This window comes from Oncorhynchus kisutch, linkage group LG4, assembly GCF_002021735.2.
Source record: "Oncorhynchus kisutch isolate 150728-3 linkage group LG4, Okis_V2, whole genome shotgun sequence".
NCBI classification, from domain to species: domain Eukaryota; kingdom Metazoa; phylum Chordata; class Actinopteri; order Salmoniformes; family Salmonidae; genus Oncorhynchus; species Oncorhynchus kisutch.
Genome location: NC_034177.2, coordinates 971720 through 988983, shown reverse-complemented (window position 1 = coordinate 988983; position 17264 = coordinate 971720). Strand labels below are relative to the sequence as shown.

The following is a 17264-nucleotide window of genomic DNA, read 5'->3' as shown; positions in this document are numbered from 1 at the left end:
ATTAATTGTAGTACTGTATTTATAATGTAGTAGTATTGAGGTAGTGTAGTATTGTAGTAGTATTAATTGTAGTACTGTATTACTAATGTATTACCAATATAGTAGTGTTGACTAGAGTAGTAGTATTGATTGTAGCAGTATAGTATTGTAGTTGTATTAAGTGTAGTTATGTATTAGTAATGTAGTATTAATGAAGTAGTATTGATTGAGGTAGTGTAGTATTGTCGTAGTATTAATTGTAGTAAGGTATTACTAATGTAGTAATATTGATTGTAGTACTGTAGTACTATTGATTGTAGTAGTATAGTAGTATTGATTGTTGTAGTAGTAGTTTTGTAGATGTATTTCACAATAGTTACCTGTATCATACTCTTCCTCATCACCGATGCTGAACACTGGCTTCACTCCTCTGTAAGGTTTTCCAACCCGGTCACTACTGCTCACATGTCTGTTATATAGAAGAGACAAACAAGTCAGAGGGTTGTTCTTCATTCCTGCCCCCCTACATGAAGCACGAACAGCCACACGCACGGCCCATCTGGGATTAGTCAGACAGCTATGTCACTATTAGAGGAATAAGAAACCAGTTAAAGCCATCTGGGATTAGTCAGGCAGCTATGTCACTATTAGAGGAATAAGAAACCAGTTAAAGCCATCTGGGATTAGTCAGGCAGCTATGTCACTATTAGAGGAATAAGAAACCAGTTAAAGCCATCTGGGATTAGTCAGGCAGCTATGTCACTATTAGAGGAATAAGAAACCAGTTAAAGCCATCTGGGATTAGTCAGGCAGCTATGTCACTATTAGAGGAATAAGAAACCAGTTAAAGCCATCTGGGATTAGTCAGGCAGCTATGTCACTATTAGAGGAATAAGAAACCAGTTAAAGCCATCTGGGATTAGTCAGGCAGCTATGTCACTATTAGAGGAATAAGAAACCAGTTAAAGCCATCTGGGATTAGTCAGGCAGCTATGTCACTATTAGAGGAATAAGAAACCAGTTAAAGCAGTGGTTCTACAATTACAGCGTCATTTATTAGTGGTGATATTCAGGGCAATAGAGGCACATACAGTAGATATACAGCCACAGCCCTGGCTCTCACCTTGGAGAACAGTGAACCACACAGCCCCGGCTCTCACCTTGGAGAACAGTGAACCACACAGCCCCGGCTATTACCTTGGAGAACAGTGAACCACACAGCCCCGGCTCTCACCTTGGAGAACAGTGAACCACACAGCCTCGGCTCTCACCTTGGAGAACAGTGAACCACACAACCCCGGCTATTACCTTGGAGAACAGTGAACCACACACCCCCTGCTATCACCCTGGAGAACAGTGAACCACACAGCCCGGCTCTCACCTTGGAGAACAGTGAACCACACAGCCCGGCTCTCACCTTGGAGAACAGTGAACCACACAGCCCCAGCTCTCACCCTGGAGAACAGTGAACCACACAGCCCCGGCTATCACCCTGGAGAACAGTGAACCACACAGCCCCGGCTATCACCCTGGAGAACAGTGAACCACACAGCCCCGGCTATTACCTTGGAGAACAGTGAAATAGTATCACACACTTAAAGTGAATGTCCACGCAAACAGTGGCGAGGCAAAGATCCAAGGACCACTGCAGACAACTCATATAGTTAGACTAAAAAGAGCAACAACAGACAGTGACCTACAGACAGTGACATAGCGACTATAACAGGTGACACAGAGCATAGGGACTATAACAGGTGACACAGAGCATAGCGACTATAACAGGTGACACTGAGCATAGCGACTATAACAGGTGACAGAGTGATCAGAGAGCAGTACTTCATCCAGGAGCCAGAATGTGGACTGGAGACATGGTGTGAGTAAGGGATGGGAGCAGTATGTTAGGGGGGATGCATTAGTGTGGTCGTAGTACAGCTCTCGGCTCCATAACAAGTGCCCTCTGGTCCCCGGGGCAATAAGTAGGCTGCGAGAGACAGAGCAGGAATAAGATGGGGCCACAGAGGCCATCATGCTGCTGGGAGAGTCTTACCGGTCAGGGACCCCCTTCTCTGGCCAGGGGAGAGTGAAAGACATTCTAGCATGGAATACACAAGGCACAATGATGAAGGGTTAAATTTATGCATGAGATTAGGGGTCAACTAAGGCACGGCAAAGAGGGGTTCAACTAAGGCACGGCGAAGAGGGGTCAACTAAGGCACGGCGAAGAGGGGTTCAACTAAGGCACGGCGAAGAGGGGTTCAACCAAGGCACGGCGAAGAGGGGTTCAACTAAGGCACGGCGAAGTAGGGTCAACTAAGGCATGGCGAAGAGGGGTCAACTAAGGCATGGCGAAGAGGGGGTCAACTAAGGCACGGCGAAGAGGGGGTCAACTAAGGCACGGCGAAGAGGGGTCAACTAAGGCACAGATTAATACTATTAAATTAGTAAAGGATCATTAATAATGATTTAATAACATTGAATTACAGGAGTGGAGTCCATAATTATTCCCTGATTTGAATCATTTGTATTATTTATCTGCGAGATGAGTCCTGAGCATGGAAGGATATTACCTGTCCATATTAACACAGACAGAGCATGGAAGGACAGGATATTACCTGTCCATATTAACACAGATGGAGCATGGAAGGACAGGATATTACCTGTCCATATTAACACAGACAGAGCATGGAAGGACAGGATATTACCTGTCCATATTAACACAGACAGAGCATGGAAGGACAGGATATTACCTGTCCATATTAACACAGACAGAGCATGGAAGGACAGGATATTACCTGTCCATATTAACACAGACAGAGCATGGAAGGACAGGATATTACCTGTCCATATTAACACAGACAGAGCATGGAAGGACAGGATATTACCTGTCTACAGGTGTAGCCGTGTTCTCCATAAAGCTTATCATCTTCTCCTTTGCTATGACAGACTTTGACTTGAGGGCAAAGGTCATCTTGTTGACCAGAGACTTGACTCCTTTATCCCCTGTGGAGCTCAACGCGTCTCCCTGTTGTGGGTGGGGGGGGGGGGGGGGGAGCGAGAGAGATCTTGAGCTCCTGAAATTTTCAGCATGTTTTTACCAAAAAGATAGATTGACAGTGGCTACTGACTAGCTCCAGTGTAATCCTCCCTTGACAGTGGCTACTGACTAGCTCCAGTGTAATCCTCCCTTGACAGTGGCTACTATGACTAGCTCCAGTGTAATCCTCCCTTGACAGTGGCTACTGACTAGCTCCAGTGTAATCCTCCCTTGACAGTGGCTACTATGACTAGCTCCAGTGTAATCCTCCCTTGACAGTGGCTACTATGACTAGCTCCAGTGTAATCCTCCCTTGACAGTGGTTACTGACTAGCTCCAGTGTAATCCTCCCTTGACAGTGGCTACTATGACTAGCTCCAGTGTAATCCTCCCTTGACAGTGGCTACTGACTAGCTCCAGTGTAATCCTCCCTTGACAGTGGCTACTATGACTAGCTCCAGTGTAATCCTCCCTTGACAGTGGCTACTATGACTAGCTCCAGTGTAATCCTCCCTTGACAGTGGTTACTGACTAGCTCCAGTGTAATCCTCCCTTGACAGTGGCTACTATGACTAGCTCCAGTGTAATCCTCCCTTGACAGTGGTTACTGACTAGCTCCAGTGTAATCCTCCCTTGACAGTGGCTACTATGACTAGCTCCAGTGTAATCCTCCCTTGACAGTGGCTACTATGACTAGCTCCGTGTAATCCTCCCTTGACAGTGGCTACTATGACTAGCTCCAGTGTAATCCTCCCTTGACAGTGGCTACTATGACTAGCTCCAGTGTAAACCTCCCTTGACAGTGGCTACTGACTAGCTCCAGTGTAATCCTCCCTTGACAGTGGCTACTATGACTAGCTCCAGTGTAATCCTCCCTTGACAGTGGCTACTATGACTAGCTCCAGTGTAATCCTCCCTTGACAGTGGCTACTATGACTAGCTCCAGTGTAATCCTCCCTTGACAGTGGCTACTATGACTAGCTCCAGTGTAATCCTCCCTTGACAGTGGCTACTGACTAGCTCCAGTGTAATCCTCCCTTGACAGTGGCTACTGACTAGCTCCAGTGTAAACCTCCCTTGACAGTGGCTACTGACTAGCTCCAGTGTAATCCTCCCTTGACAGTGGCTACTATGACTAGCTCCAGTGTAATCCTCCCTTGACAGTGGCTACTATGACTAGCTCCAGTGTAATCCTCCCATGACAGTGGCTACTATGACTAGCTCCAGTGTAATCCTCCCTTGACAGTGGCTACTGACTAGCTCCAGTGTAGTGTAATCCTCCCATGACAGTGGCTACTATGACTAGCTCCAGTGTAAACCTCCCATGACAGTGGCTACTATGACTAGCTCCAGTGTAATCCTCCCTTGACAGTGGCTACTATGACTAGCTCCAGTGTAATCCTCCCTTGACAGTGGCTACTATGACTAGCTCCAGTGTAAACCTCCCTTGACAGTGGCTACAGACTAGCTCCAGTGAACTCACTTCAGCTGATCCAGAGGTGCTGACTATCCAGTGGACATAGTTGTCTGGTCCCTCCACATTGATGTCTGTTAGGTGCTGCTGCAGGGCTGGACAACACAACAGGATAGACACTATTTATTTAGGTTTGCACCCATCAAGACAAAGTAAGGTCTATTAATTTATTTATATGAGTTGTTTACAATGTTAATAACACTCACCCATAAAACCACCTTTAGCGATACTGACGTATTCTTTGTTTTTCTGTGAGAGAAAACCCCTCATTAGCACTGACAGATTGGTTGAATTGTAATAAAAAATGGTTGCACTATAACAAAAAGGGTTTAATTGTTATAAAAAATAAATTGTAATTTAAAAATGTTGAATTGTAATAACAGGTATGCATCTAATGCCCAACAAGATGTAGGATGATCACTGTCTATTTTGAAATACTACTCTCCTACCTGTAGGAAGTGTGCCAGCACCATGTTCATGTACATGTCCTCCTCCTCCCTCCCTGAACCCATGAAGCAGAGGTGTTCTCCACTAGCGATGGAGCCAGACTCTAGACTCTGTTTCTGGGCCTCCAGGAGGGACTTCACTGATAAGCTGAACTCTGATGGGTTCTGCAGCATCTAGAGACACACAGCAACAGATGAAAGGTTAAGGGTGAGTTCCAAATGGCACCCTATTCCCGATAGTGTGCACACTTTGACCCGAGCACTATTCCCTATATAGTGTGCACTACTTTTGACCAGAGCCCTATTCCCAATATAGTGTGCACTACTTTTGACCAGAGCCCATATAGTGCACTATATAGGGAAAAGGGTGCCATTTTGACAGAGTAAGACCACAGAGGGAGAGCGAGAGAAAGTAAGTTTGCAGGGAGATAGCCGATAAGCCGATTTATACCCTACGGAGACGGCCGGTTTATACCCTACGGAGACGGCCGGTTTATACCCTACGGAGACGGCCGGTTTATACCCCACGGAGACGGCCGGTATTATACCCCACGGAGACGGCCGGTTTATACCCCACGGAGACGGCCGGTTTATACCCCACGGAGACGGCCGGTTTATACCCTACGGAGACGGATGATTTATACCCTACGGAGTCTAACGATTTGGAGCGTAGCACCATGTTGCAATGCTGTTTTTGGTCACAAAAGGGTCGGCTCCTTGTATTGCGCTCAGACATTCAATGTTTTTTATTTCACCTTTATTTAACCGGTAGGTAGGTAGGTAGGTAGGTAGGTAGGTAGGTAGGTAGGTAGGTAGGTAGGTAGGTAGGTAGGTAGGTAGGTAGGTAGGTAGGTAGGTAGGTAGGTAGGTAGGTAGGTAGGTAGGTAGGTAGGTAGGTAGGTAGGTAGGTAGGTAGGTAGGTAGGTAGGTAGGTAGGTAGGTAGGTAGGTAGGTAGGTAGGTAGGTAGGTAGGTAGGTAGGTAGGTAGGTAGGTAGGTAGGTAGGTAGGTAGGTAGGTAGGTAGGTAGGTAGGTAGGTAGGTAGGTAGGTAGGTAGGTAGGTAGGTAGGTAGGTAGGTAGGTAGGTAGGTAGGTAGGTAGGGTAGGTAGGTAGGTAGGTAGGTAGGTAGGTAGGTAGGTAGGTAGGTAGGTAGGTAGGTAGGTAGGTAGGTAGGTAGGTAGGTAGGTAGGTAGGTAGGTAGGTAGGTAGGTAGGTAGGTAGGTAGGTAGGTAGGTAGGTAGGTAGGTAGGTAGGTAGGTAGGTAGGTAGGTAGGTAGGTAGGTAGGTAGGTAGGTAGGTAGGTAGGTAGGTAGGTAGGTAGGTAGGTAGGTAGGTAGGTAGGTAGGTAGGTAGGTAGGTAGGTAGGTAGGTAGGTAGGTAGGTAGGTAGGTAGGTAGGTAGGTAGGTAGGTAGGTAGGTAGGTAGGTAGGTAGGTAGGTAGGTAGGTAGGTAGGTATATATATTAATATATATATCAAAATAAAGGGAACACTAAAATAACACATCCTGGGATCTGAATGAATGAAATATTCTTATTAAATACTTTTTTTTACATAGTTGAATGTGCTGACAACAAAATCACACAAAAATCTATGGAAATAAAATGTATCAACCCATGGAGGTCTGGATTTGGAGTCACACTCAAAATTAAAGTGGAAAACCACACTACAGGCTGATCCAACTTTGATGTAATGTCCTTAAAACAAGTCAAAATGAGGCTCAGTAGTGTGTGTGGCCTCCACGTGCCTGTATGACCTCCCTACAACGCCTGGGCATGCTCCTGATGAGGTGCCGGATGGTCTCCTGAGGGATCTCCTCTCAGACCTGGACTAAAGCATCCGCCAACTCCTGGACAGTCTGTGGTGCAACGTGGCGTTGGTGGATGGAGCGAGACATGATGTCCCAGATGTGCTCAATTGGATTCAGGTCTGGGGAACGGGCGGGCCAGTCCATAGCATCAATGCCTTTCTCTTGCAGGAACTGCTGACAGACTCCAGCCACATGAGGTCTAGCATTGTCTTGCATTAGGAGGAACCCAGGGCCAACCGCACCAGCATATGGTCTCACAAGGGGTCTGAGGATCTCATCTCGGTACCTAATGGCAGTCAGGCTACCTCTGGCGAGCACATGGAGGGCTGTGCGGCCCCCCAAAGAAATGCCACCCCACACCATGACTGACCCACCGCCAAACCGGTCATGCTGGAGGATGTTGCAGGCAGCAGAACGTTCTCCACGGCGTCTCCAGACTGTCACGTCTGTCACATGTGCTCAGTGTGAACCTGCTTTCATCTGTGAAGAGCACAGGGCGCCAGTGGCGAATTTGCCACTCTTGGTGTTCTCTGGCAAATGCCAAACGTCCTGCACGGTGTTGGGCTGTAACTTCTTACGTCGAGCCATCCCGGATCCGGGATCGTGACTACAGCCTCAAGTCCATTACCATAACGCAACGTTAACTATTCATGAAAATCGCAAATGAAATGAAATAAATGTGCTAGCTCTCAAGCTTAGCCTTTTGTTAACAACACTGTCATCTCAGATTTTCAAAATATGCTTCTCAACCATAGCAAAACAAGCATTTGTGTAACAGTATTGATAGCTAGTGTAGCATTTAGCGTAGCATTTAGCAGGCAACATTTTCACAAAAACCAGCAAAGCATTCAAATAAAATCATTTACCTTTGAAGAAAATGTTCAGTTTTTCCTGAAAGATTATTTGTTTAGGATAAATCGCTCAGTTTGGTGCGTCACGTTTGGCTACCAAAAAAACCGAAAATTCAGTCATCAAAACGCCGAACTTTTTTCCAAATTAACTCCATAATATCGACTGAAACATGGTAAACGTTGTTTAGAATCAATCCTCAAGGTGTTTTTCACATCTCTCTTCGATGATATATCGTTAGTGGAAGTCTCCTCTCTCCCCTGAATCACATGGATGAATGTGTGCAGCTTGGGGATTACGCAGCAATTTCGACAAAGGACACCGGGCGGACACCTGGTAAATGTAGTCTCTTATGTCCAATCTTTCAATGATATGCCTACAAATACGTCACAATGCTGCAGACACCTTGGGCAAACGGCAGAAAGCGTAGGTTCGTTCAGGGCACATTCACAGCCATATAAGGAGACAATGGAAAACAGAGCCTCAAAAATTCTGCTCATTTCCTGTTTGAAGTTTCATCTTGGTTTCGCCTGTAGCATCCGTTCTGTGGCACTCACAGATAATATCTTTGCAGTTTTGGAAACGTCAGAGTGTTTTCTTTCCAAAGCTGTCAATTATATGCAAAACGGGCACGTTTTTTTATCCAATAATGAAATAGCGCCCCCATAGCTTCAAGAGGTTGTAAGCACAACCCCCACCTGTGGACGTCGGGCCCTCATACCACCCTCATGGAGTCTGTTTCTGACCGTTTGAGCAGACACATGCACATTTGTGGCCTGCTGGAGGTCATTTTGCAGGGCTCTGGCAGTGCTCCTCCTTGCACAAAGGCGGAGGTAGCGGTCCTGCTGCTGGGTTGTTGCCCTCCTACGGCCTCCTCCACGTCTCCTGATGTACTGGCCTGTCTCCTGGTAGCGCCTCCATGCTCTGGACACTACGCTGACAGACACAGCAAACCTTCTTGCCACAGCTCGCATTGATGTGCCATCCTGGATGAGCTGCACTACCTGAGCCACTTGTGTAGACTCCGTCTCATGCTACCACTAGAGTGAAAGCACCGCCAGCATTCAAAAGTGACCAAAACATCAGCCAGGAAGCATAGGAACTGAGAAGTGGTCTGTGGTCACCACCTGCAGAACCACTCCTTTATTGGGGGTGTCTTGCTAATTGCCTATAATTTCCACCTGTTGTCTATTCCATTTGCACAACAGCATGTGAAATTTATTGTCAATCAGTGTTGCTTCCTAAGTGGACAGTTTGATTTCACAGAAGTGTGATTGACTTGGAGTTACATTGTGTTGTTTAAGTGTTCCCTTTATTTTTTTTCTAATTTACAACTGCGACCTGGCCAAGATAAAGCAAAGCAGTTCGACACAAACAACAACACAGAGATACACGTGGGATAAACAAACGAACAGTCAAAAACACAATAGAAATATTGAAGTACAGTGTGTGCAAATGTAGTAAGATTAGGGAGGTAAGGCAATAAATAGGTCGTAGAGGTGAAATAATTACAATTTAGCATTAACACTGGAGTGATAGATGTGCTGATGATGTACAAGTAGAGATACTGGATAATTTCAACTTCCTGCTACTCATGCCAAGAATATAAGATATGCATATTATTAGTAGATTTGGATAGAAAACACTCTGAAGTATCTAAAACCGTTTGAATAATGTCTGTGAGTATAACAGAACTTATGTAGCAGGCAAAACCCAGAGGACTAACCGTTCAGATTTTTTTTTTGTTCACTGAGTTCTCATTGGGGATATATTTCTTAGGAACTTGTTTTCAGTTCCTACCGCTTCCACTGGATGTCACCAGTCTTTGGAATTTGGTTGAGGTTATTAATTTGTGCAATAAAGAAGTACGGCCATCTAGGAACTGCGTAATGCTGTTGAGAGTTGCGCAAGACTTGAAAAGTAGCTTGGTTCGTTGTCTTCCTGTATTGAACACAGATAGACCCGTCTTCAATTTGATAGATTATTAACCTTTAAAAATACCTAAAGTTGTATTACAAAAGTAGTTTGAAATGTTTTGGCAAAGTTTATAGGCAACTTTTGAAATATTTTGTAGTGACGTTGCGCAATTTGGAAGCTGTTTTTTTTCTGGATCAAACACACCAAATAAATGGCCATTTTAGATATATATGGACGGAATTAATCGAACAAAAGGACCAATTGTGAGGTTTATGGGACATATTGGAGTGCCAACAAAAGAAGCTCGTCAAAGGTAAGCCATGTTTCATATTTTATTTCTGCGTTTCGTGTAGTGCCTGTAGGGTTAAAATATGCTACTCTCTTTGTTTACTTTTGTGCCATCATCAGATAATAGCTTCTTATGCTTTCACCCGAAAAGCCTTTTTAAAATCTGACATGTTGGCTGGATTCACAACGAGTGTAGCTTTAATTGAGTATCTTACATGTTGGCTGGATTCACAACGAGTGTAGCTTTAATTGAGTATCTTACATGTCGGCTGGATTCACAACGAGTGTAGCTTTAATTGAGTATCTTACATGTTGGCTGGATTCACAACGAGTGTAGCTTTAATTGAGTATCTTACATGTTGGCTGGATTCACAACGAGTGTAGCTTTAATTGAGTATCTTACATGTTGGCTGGATTCACAACGAGTGTAGCTTTAATTGAGTATCTTACATGTTGGCTGGATTCACAACGAGTGTAGCTTTAATTGAGTATCTTACATGTTGGCTGGATTCACAACGAGTGTAGCTTTAATTGAGTATCTTACATGTTGGCTGGATTCACAACGAGTGTAGCTTTAATTGAGTATCTTACATGTCGGCTGGATTCACAACGAGTGTAGCTTTAATTGAGTATCTTACATGTCGGCTGGATTCACAACGAGTGTAGCTTTAATTGAGTATCTTACATGTCGGCTGGATTCACAACGAGTGTAGCTTTAATTGAGTATCTTACATGTCGGCTGGATTCACAACGAGTGTAGCTTTAATTGAGTATCTTACATGTCGGCTGGATTCACAACGAGTGTAGCTTTAATTGAGTATCTTACATGTTGGCTGGATTCACAACGAGTGTAGCTTTAATTGAGTATCTTACATGTCGGCTGGATTCACAACGAGTGTAGCTTTAATTGAGTATCTTACATGTCGGCTGGATTCACAACGAGTGTAGCTTTAATTGAGTATCTGACATGTTGATTTAATGAAAGTTAGATTTTTATAGTAATTTATTTGAATTTGCCGCGCTGCATTTTCCCTGGCTATTGGCCAAGTGGGACGCAAGCGTCCCCTATACCATAAGAAGTTAAAGTTAGTAAGGAAGATAGGAGTCTCCAGCTTCAGTGATTTTTGCAATTCGTTCCAGTCATTGGCAGCAGAGAACTGGAAGGAAAGAAGGCCAAAGGAGGTGTTGGCTTTGGGGGTGATGAGTGAGATTTACCTGCTGGAGCGCGTGCTACGGGTGGGTGCTGCTATGGTGACCAGTGAGCTGAGATAAGGATGGGCTTATAGATGACCTGGAGCCAGTGGGTTTGGCGACGAATATGTAACGAGAGCCAGTCAACGAAAGCATACAGGTCGCAGTGGTGGGTAGTATATGGGGCTTTGGTGAGAAAACACATGGCACTGTGATAGACTACATCCAATTTGCTGAGTAGAGTGTTGGAGGCTATTTAGTAAATGACATCGCTGAAGTCAAGGATCGGTAGGTTAGTCCGTTTTACGAGGGTATGTTTGGTAGCATGAGTGAAGGAGGCTTTGTTGTGAAATAGATTTAACTTTGGATTGGAGATGCTTAATGTGAGTCTGGAAGGAGAGTTTACAGACTAACCAGACACCTAGGTATTTGTAGTTGTCCACATATTCTAAGTCAGAACCATCCAGAGTAGTGATGCTAGACAGGCAGGCACAGGCAGCAATCGGTTGAAGAGCATGCACTTAGTTTTACTAGCATTTAAGAGCAGTTGGAAGGAGAGTTGTATGGCATTGAAGCTCGTCTGGAGGTTAGTTAACACAGTGTCCAAAGAAGGGCCAGAGGTATACAGAATGGTGTCGTCTGCGTAGAGGTGGATCAGGGAATCACACGCAGCAAGAGCGTTATCATTGATATATACATAGAAAATAGTCTGCCTAAGGATTGAACCCTGTGGCACCCCCATAGACTGCCAGAGGTCCGGACAACAGGCCCTCCGATTTGACACATTGAACTCTATCTGAGAAATAGTTGGTGAACCAGGTGAGGCAGTCATTTGAGAAACCAAGGCTACTGAGTCTGCCGATAAGAATAGGGTGATTGACAGAGTCGTAAGCCTTGGCCAGGTCGATGAATATGGCTGCACAGTACTGTCTTTTATCTACAACGGTTATGATATCGATTAGGACCTTGAGCGTGGCTGAGGTGCACCCATGACCAGCTTGGAAACCAGATTGCATAGTGGAGAAGGTACGGTGGGATTCGACATGGTCTGTGATCTGTTTGTTAACTTGGCTTTCGAAGACTTTAGAAAGGAAGGGTAGGACAGATATAGGTCTGTAGCAGTTTGGGTCTAGAGTGTCTCCCCATTTGAAGAGGGGGATAACCACGGCAGATTTCCAATCTCTGGGGATCTCAGGCGATGCGAAAGAAGTTAAACTGGCTAGTAATAGGGGTTGCAACAATTTTTGCGGATAATTTTAGAAAGAAAGAGAGGGTCCAGATTGTCTAGCCCGGCTGATTTGTAGGGATCCAGATTTTGCAGCTCTTTTAGAACATCAGCTATCTGGATTTGTGTGAAGGAGAAATAGTGGGGGCTTTGGCGGATTGCTGTGGAGGGTGCCGGGCAGTTGACCGGTCATTTCAAATGCTTATTGAAATTATCGATTATCATAGATTTATCGGTGGAGACAGTGTTTCCTAGCCTCAGTGCAGTGGGCAGCTGGGAGGAGGTGCTCTTATTCTCCATGGACTTTACAGTGTCCCAGAAGGAGGTGCTCTTATTCTCCATGGACATTACAGTGTCCCAGAGGAGGTGCTCTTATTCTCCATGGACTTTAGTGTCCCAGAAGGAGGTGCTCTTATTCTCCATGGACTTTACAGTGTCTCAGAACTGTTTGGAGCTTGTGGTACAGGATGCTAATTTCTGTTTGAAAAAGCTAGCCTTAGCTTTCCTAACTGACTGTATATTGGTTCCTGACTTCCCTGAAAAGTTACATGTCACGAGGGCTATTTGATGCTAATACAGTATAACACAACACAGGATGCTTTTGCGCTGGTCAAGGGCAGTCAAGTCTTAAGTGAACCAGGGGCTATATCTGTTCCTAGTTCTACAGTTTTTGAATGGGGCATGCATATTTGAGGAGGAAAGCACTTTTGAAGAGCAACCAGGTATGCTCTACTGACGGGAAGAGGTCAATATCCTTCCAGGATACTCGGGCCAGGTCGATTAGAAAGGCCTGCTCGCTGAAGTGTTTTAGGGAGCGTTTGACAGTGATGAGGGGTGGTCGTTTGACCGCGAACCCCTTTCGGATGCAGGCAATGAGGCAGTGATCGCTGAGATCTTGGTTGAAGACAGCAGAGGTGTATTTAGAGGGCAAATTGGTCAGGATGATATCTATGAGGGTGCCCATGTATGCGGATTTAAGGTTGTACATGTGCTCCTGTGCCACATGAAAACTAACGCACAGTATCATTCCTTGCGCAGCAGTGGGGGCAGTGGTGTGTAGGCAAACAATAAACCCTAATCCGAGGGACTGTTCAAACAGAAAACCCTAATCTGAGGGACTGTTCAAACAATAAACCCTAATCCGAGGGACTGTTTAAACAATAAACCCTAATCCGAGGGACTGTTCAAACAGTAAACCCTAATCCCAGCGACTGTTCAAACAGTAAACCCTAATCCCAACGACTGTTCAAACAGTAAACCCTAATCCGAGGGACTGTTCAAACAATAAACCCTAATCCGAGGGACTGTTTAAACAATAAACCCTAATCCGAGGGACTGTTCAAACAGTAAACCCTAATCCCAGCGACTGTTCAAACAGTAAACCCTAATCCCAACGACTGTTCAAACAGTAAACCCTAATCCGAGGGACTGTTCAAACAAATGATCCCCCCTCTCCCCATTCTCCTCCGCCGTCCCCTCTCCCCATTCTCCTCCGCCGTCCCCTCTCCCCATTCTCCTCCGCCGTCCCCTCTCCACATTCTCCTCCGCCGTCCCCTCTCCACATTCTCCTCCGCCGTCCCCTTTCCCCATTCTCCTCCGCCGTCCCCTCTCCCCAATCGTCCCCCTTTATCGTCTCCTCTCCCTACTCTCCTCTACCGTCCCCTCTCCCTATTCTTCTCCACTGTTCCATACCTTTCTGTTTCCTCTCCTTTATCGTCTCTTTTCCCTACTCTCCTCTACTGGCTCCTCGCCCTACTCTCCTCTACTGGCTCCTCGCTCTATTCTGCTCTACTGTTCCATACCGTACTGTCCCCCCTCCCCATTCTCCTCTACCGTCCCCTCTCCCTAGTCTCCAGTCCCCCCAAGGTCTCACCAAGTCTGAGTCCAGGTGGAAGGCAGTAGAGAGGTGTCCAGCGTTGTACTGCTCAGCAGGTCGACAGTCCACCACAAAGAACCGAACCCCTTCCTGGGACAGGTCGATAGAGACATTTCTTTTACATGTAGTAGGAATATCAAAGTCATTTGTAGTTTGGTTATTGCTACTAAAATGCTACATGAATCCTTACAGTAATTAGAAATTTGATTTTCCACTAACATTTTCAGTCCAACTAAAACTGTCACTACAGTAACATGTTCACCGAAAATGAAAGCCTTGTTGAACGCACCTCAGGGGTGTTGTTACTCACAGGCTGCAGCTGGTTGGCCTGCAGTATCTCAGGGACAGACACAGGGAGACAGAGAGCCTGACTCAGATCCATGTCTTCCTCCTTCAGTGCCACCAGGCTGGACCCAAACAAGTTCTGGTTCTCCTACAGACACAGAGAGAGAGAGTCAACGTCTGGTTCTCCTACACACACAGAGAGAGTCAACGTCTGGTTCTCCTACACACAGAGAGAGTCAACGTCTGGTTCTCCTACACACAGAGAGAGTCAACGTCTGGTTCTCCTACACACAGAGAGAGTCAACGTCTGGTTCTCCTACACACAGAGAGAGTCAACGTCTGGTTCTCCTACACACAGAGAGAGTCAACGTCTGGTTCTCCTACACACAGAGAGAGTCAACGTCTGGTTCTCCTACACACAGAGAGAGTCAACGTCTGGTTCTCCTACACACAGAGAGAGTCAACGTCTGGTTCTCCTACACACAGAGAGAGTCAACGTCTGGTTCTCCTACACACAGAGAGAGTCAACGTCTGGTTCTCCTACACACAGAGAGAGTCAACGTCTGGTTCTCCTACACACAGAGAGAGTCAACGTCTGGTTCTCCTACACACACAGAGACATACTGCTAAATACATTATGAAAGCTAGCAACTTAACATGACCCACTGAAGAGAATTAAAACAGTTCAGAGAAATGTAAAGGTATTCTCCAATGACATTTATCAAGCTTCTTCTTCCCTCACAATACTGCCACTTACTGCAAGGGCCTGCAGCAACTTCAGTTATATTCAACCGGGCTCCATGTTAGTTGTGTTGTACTGAGAATGTTGTTAATTGACTACAGCTCAGCGTTCAACACCATAGTGCCCTCAAAGCTCATCAATAAGCTAAGGACCCTGGGACTAAACACCTCCCTCTGCAACTAGATCCTGGACTTCCTGACGGGCCGTCCCCAGCTGGTAAGGGTAGGGAAGAACACATCAAACAACACTGATCCTCAACACTGGGGCCCTCAGGGGTGCGTGCTCAGTCCCCTCCTGTACTCCCTGTTCACCCATGACTGCATGGCCAGGCACAACTCCAACACCATCATTAAGTTTGCTGACGACACAACAGTGGTAGGCCTGATCACCGACAACGATGAGACAGCTTATAGGGAGGAGGTCAGAGACCTGACCGGGTGGTGCCAGGACAACAACCTCCCCCTCAACGATGAGACGGCCTATATGGTTGAAGGTCAGAGACCTGGCCGGGTGGTGCCAGGACAACAACCTCTCCCTCAATGATGAGACGGCCTACAGTGGGGCAAAAAAAGTATTTAGTCAGCCACCAATTGTGCATGTTCTCCCACTTAAAAATATGAGAGAGGCCTGTAATTTTCATCATAGGTACACTTCAACTATGACAGACAAAATGAGAAGAAAAAGAAATCCAGAAAATCACATTGTAGGATTTTTTATGAATTTATTTGCAAATTATGGTGGAAAATAAGTATTTGGTCAATAACAAAAGTTTATCTCAATACTTTGTTCTATACCCTTTGTTGGCAATGACAGAGGTCAAATGTTTTCTGTAAGTCTTCACAAGGTTTTCACACACTGTTGCTGGTATTTTGGCATATTCCTCCATGCAGATCTCCTCTAGAGCAGTGATGTTTTGGGGCTGTTGCTGGGCAACACAGACTTTCAACTCCCTCCAAAGATTTTCTATGGGGTTGAGATCTGGAGACTGGCTAGGCCACTCCAGGACCTTGAAATGCTTCTTACGAAGCCACTCCTTCGTTGCCCGGGCGGTGTGTTTGGGATCATTGTCATGCTGAAAGACCCAGCCACGTTTCATCTTCAATGCCCTTGCTGATGGAAGGAGTTTTTCACTCAAAATCTCACGATACATTTTCCTATTCATTCTTTCCTTTACACGGATCAGTCGTCCTGATCCCTTTGCAGAAGAACAGCCCCAAAGCATGATGTTTCCACCCCCATGCTTCACAGTCGGTATGGTGTTCTTTGGATGCAGCTCAGCATTCTTTGTCCTCCAAACACGACGAGTTGAGTTTTTACCAAAAAGTTATATTTTGGTTTCATCTGACCATATGACATTCTCCCAATCTTCTTCTGGATCATCCAAATGCTCTCTAGCAAACTTCAGACGGGCCTGGATATGTACTGGCTTAAGCAGGGGGACACGTCTAGCACTGCAGGATTTGAGTCCCTGGCGGCGTTGTGTGTTACTGATGGTAGGCTTTGTTACTTTGGTCCGAGCTCTCTGCAGGTCATTCACTAGGTTCCCCCGTGTGGTTCTGGGATTTTTGCTCACCGTTCTTGTGATCATTTTGACCCCACGGGGTGAGATCTTGCGTGGAGCCCCAGATCGAGGGAGATTATCAGTGGTCTTGTATGTCTTCCATTTCCTAATAATTGCTCCCACAGTTGATTTCTTCAAACCAAGCTGCTTACCTATTGCAGATTCAGTCTTCCCAACCTGGTGCAGGTCTACAATTTTGTTTCTGGTGTCCTTTGACAGCTCTTTGGTCTTGGCCATAGTGGAGTTTGGAGTGTGACTGTTTGAGGTTGTGGACAGGTGTCTTTTATACTGATAACAAGTTCAAACAGGTGCCATTAATACAGGTAACGAGTGGAGGACAGAGGAGCCTCTTAAAGAAGAAGTTACAGGTCTGTGAGAGCCAGAAATCATGCTTGTTTGTAGGTGACCAAATACTTATTTTCCACCATAATTTGCAAATAAATACATTTAAAATCCTACAATGTGATTTTCTAGATTTTTCTCATTTTGTCTGTCATAGTTGAAGTGTACCTATGATGAAAATTACAGGCCTCTCTCATCTTTTTAAGTGGGAGAACTTACACAATTGGTGGCTGACTAAATACTTTT

General features: G+C 45.5%; 1 protein-coding gene across 4 annotated transcripts in view; it reads right to left on the bottom strand.

Annotated features, from left to right (window-relative positions):
• Positions 1 to 17264, bottom strand: part of tbc1d23 (TBC1 domain family, member 23) — a 76508-nt gene that overhangs the window by 14533 nt on the left and 44711 nt on the right. The window contains exons 9-16 of one of the 4 annotated variants that reach the window (XM_031822249.1): positions 14378 to 14521; positions 14086 to 14178; positions 4937 to 5107; positions 4694 to 4736; positions 4497 to 4582; positions 2862 to 3001; positions 2027 to 2071; positions 360 to 448 (exon numbers count right to left, since the gene is read on the bottom strand). In XM_031822249.1, coding sequence (XP_031678109.1) covers positions 360 to 448; positions 2027 to 2071; positions 2862 to 3001; positions 4497 to 4582; positions 4694 to 4736; positions 4937 to 5107; positions 14086 to 14178; positions 14378 to 14521 — 811 coding nt within the window. The remainder of the gene's footprint in view (positions 1 to 359; positions 449 to 2026; positions 2072 to 2861; positions 3002 to 4496; positions 4583 to 4693; positions 4737 to 4936; positions 5108 to 14085; positions 14179 to 14377; positions 14522 to 17264) is intronic. The other 3 variants (XM_031822250.1, XM_031822252.1, XM_031822251.1) reach the window with 3 other exon arrangements.